Genomic DNA, 1,580 nt, shown 5'->3' on the forward strand with positions numbered 1-1,580 from the left:
TTGCAAGTCAAGTACAACCCAATGTTTGAAAATTCAACAAATTCATGATTGGCATGAAGTTGCCCTAGGGCAACAGGTGAATTCAGCTAAAACCACTTTCTTTTTTAGCAGAAATACCCCTAAAAATGTTTAGCAAGAAATCAAGGCCTTGTTGGGTGTGCCAACCATAAAAAATTATGAGAAATATTTGGGTTTACCATCTTTTGTGGGGAGGCAGAAAAAAGCTTGTTTCAATAAGATAAAAGAGAGGATCTGGAACAAAATGCAAGGTTGGAAGGAAAGGCTACTCTCACAAGCGGGAAAGGAAGTGATGATCAAGGCGGTGGTCCAATCCATCCCTACCTATTCCATGAGCGTGTTTCGATTGTCATTAGGCTTGATAAAAGACATTGAAGCAATGATCCCCAAGTTTTGGTGGGGGCATCAAGATAATGCAAGGAAGATGCAATGGGTAAAATGGAGTACTCTTTGTTCCTTAAAATCCCTTGGTGGTATGGGTTTTCGGGATCTAAGACAATTTAATGATGCATTGCTTGGAAAACAAGTATGGAGGCTTTTCCATGAGAAGGATACTTTGCTTTACAAAGTTTTCAAATCTAAGTATTTTCCCGATGGGAGTATATTAGATGTGGACATCAATCCACTAAGCTCTTTTGCATGGAAGAGCATTTTGCAGGCAAGAGAGGTGATTTATAAGGGGGCTAGGTGGAGAGTTGGGGATGGGTCAAGAATAAATATATGGACTAGTAGATGGGTGGAGTCATCTGGAGGAGGACAAATCCTATCTCCTCAGCACGATCCATCGTTGGTGGTTGTGAAGGATCTGTTTTTACCGGGCACAAAGATTTGGGGACAGGAGCTCATAGACCAAAACTTCTTTCCGTGGGAAGCGAAGGGTATTAAGAGCATTCTTGTCAGCTTACACATAGAGGAGGACCTGCTTATATGGCCTAGAACACCTGATGGTATGTATTCAGTGAAGAGTGCCTATCAGCTTATGGCAAATGAGCTTCAATAAGCACAAGCTGGTGTTGAATTGGGCCCGTGTGTGGCTTGAATTGCCACAAGCCCAAGTCAAGTCTAAATTCACTTTGCTTTGACCGAATCCTATTTGTAATAGGAAACCTTATTCAGCCGACCTTAATATATATATATATATATATATATTATATTTCAACTGTAGCCGTGTGCTGTGAGAATAGAGAAAAATTCCAATTAACCTAGTGAGCAGCCGCATGAGAGAAAATAGAAAAAAGAGAGGCAGCCAGCTTCTATTCTTTTTTTTTTTTTTTTTTTTTTTTTTGTGAGAGAGTGCTAGGGTGTAATTGGGATTTGGGTTTCTTGAGAGTGTTTTTGTGCACTATTGTATTTTTCTTGATAATAGTGAAATCCCTGCAACTCTGTGGACGTAGGCAAATTGCCGAACCACGTAAATATTGTCTTATGCGTGTGATTGTTTTCTTTGGTGTGTGTTTTCTCTATTTGTTTTGTTCCTCACAAGTTGGGATTTTGATTAAATTCCCTACAACTGGTATCAGAGCCTAGGGTTAGGTTTGAGTGGGAGCAATGGCAAAGGAAGC

General features: G+C 40.1%; 1 protein-coding gene across 1 annotated transcript; it reads left to right on the plus strand.

Moving 5' to 3' along the window:
• The first annotated feature begins 262 nt into the window (after positions 1 to 262).
• Positions 263 to 1,018, plus strand: LOC126722780 (uncharacterized mitochondrial protein AtMg00310-like). The gene has a single exon (XM_050425928.1). The coding sequence runs from the start codon at positions 263 to 265 to the stop codon at positions 1,016 to 1,018; it is 756 nt and encodes a 251-aa protein (XP_050281885.1).
• The last annotated feature ends 562 nt before the right edge of the window (positions 1,019 to 1,580 follow it).

The sequence above is a fragment of the Quercus robur genome, chromosome 4 (assembly GCF_932294415.1).
Source record: "Quercus robur chromosome 4, dhQueRobu3.1, whole genome shotgun sequence".
NCBI lineage: Eukaryota > Viridiplantae > Streptophyta > Magnoliopsida > Fagales > Fagaceae > Quercus > Quercus robur.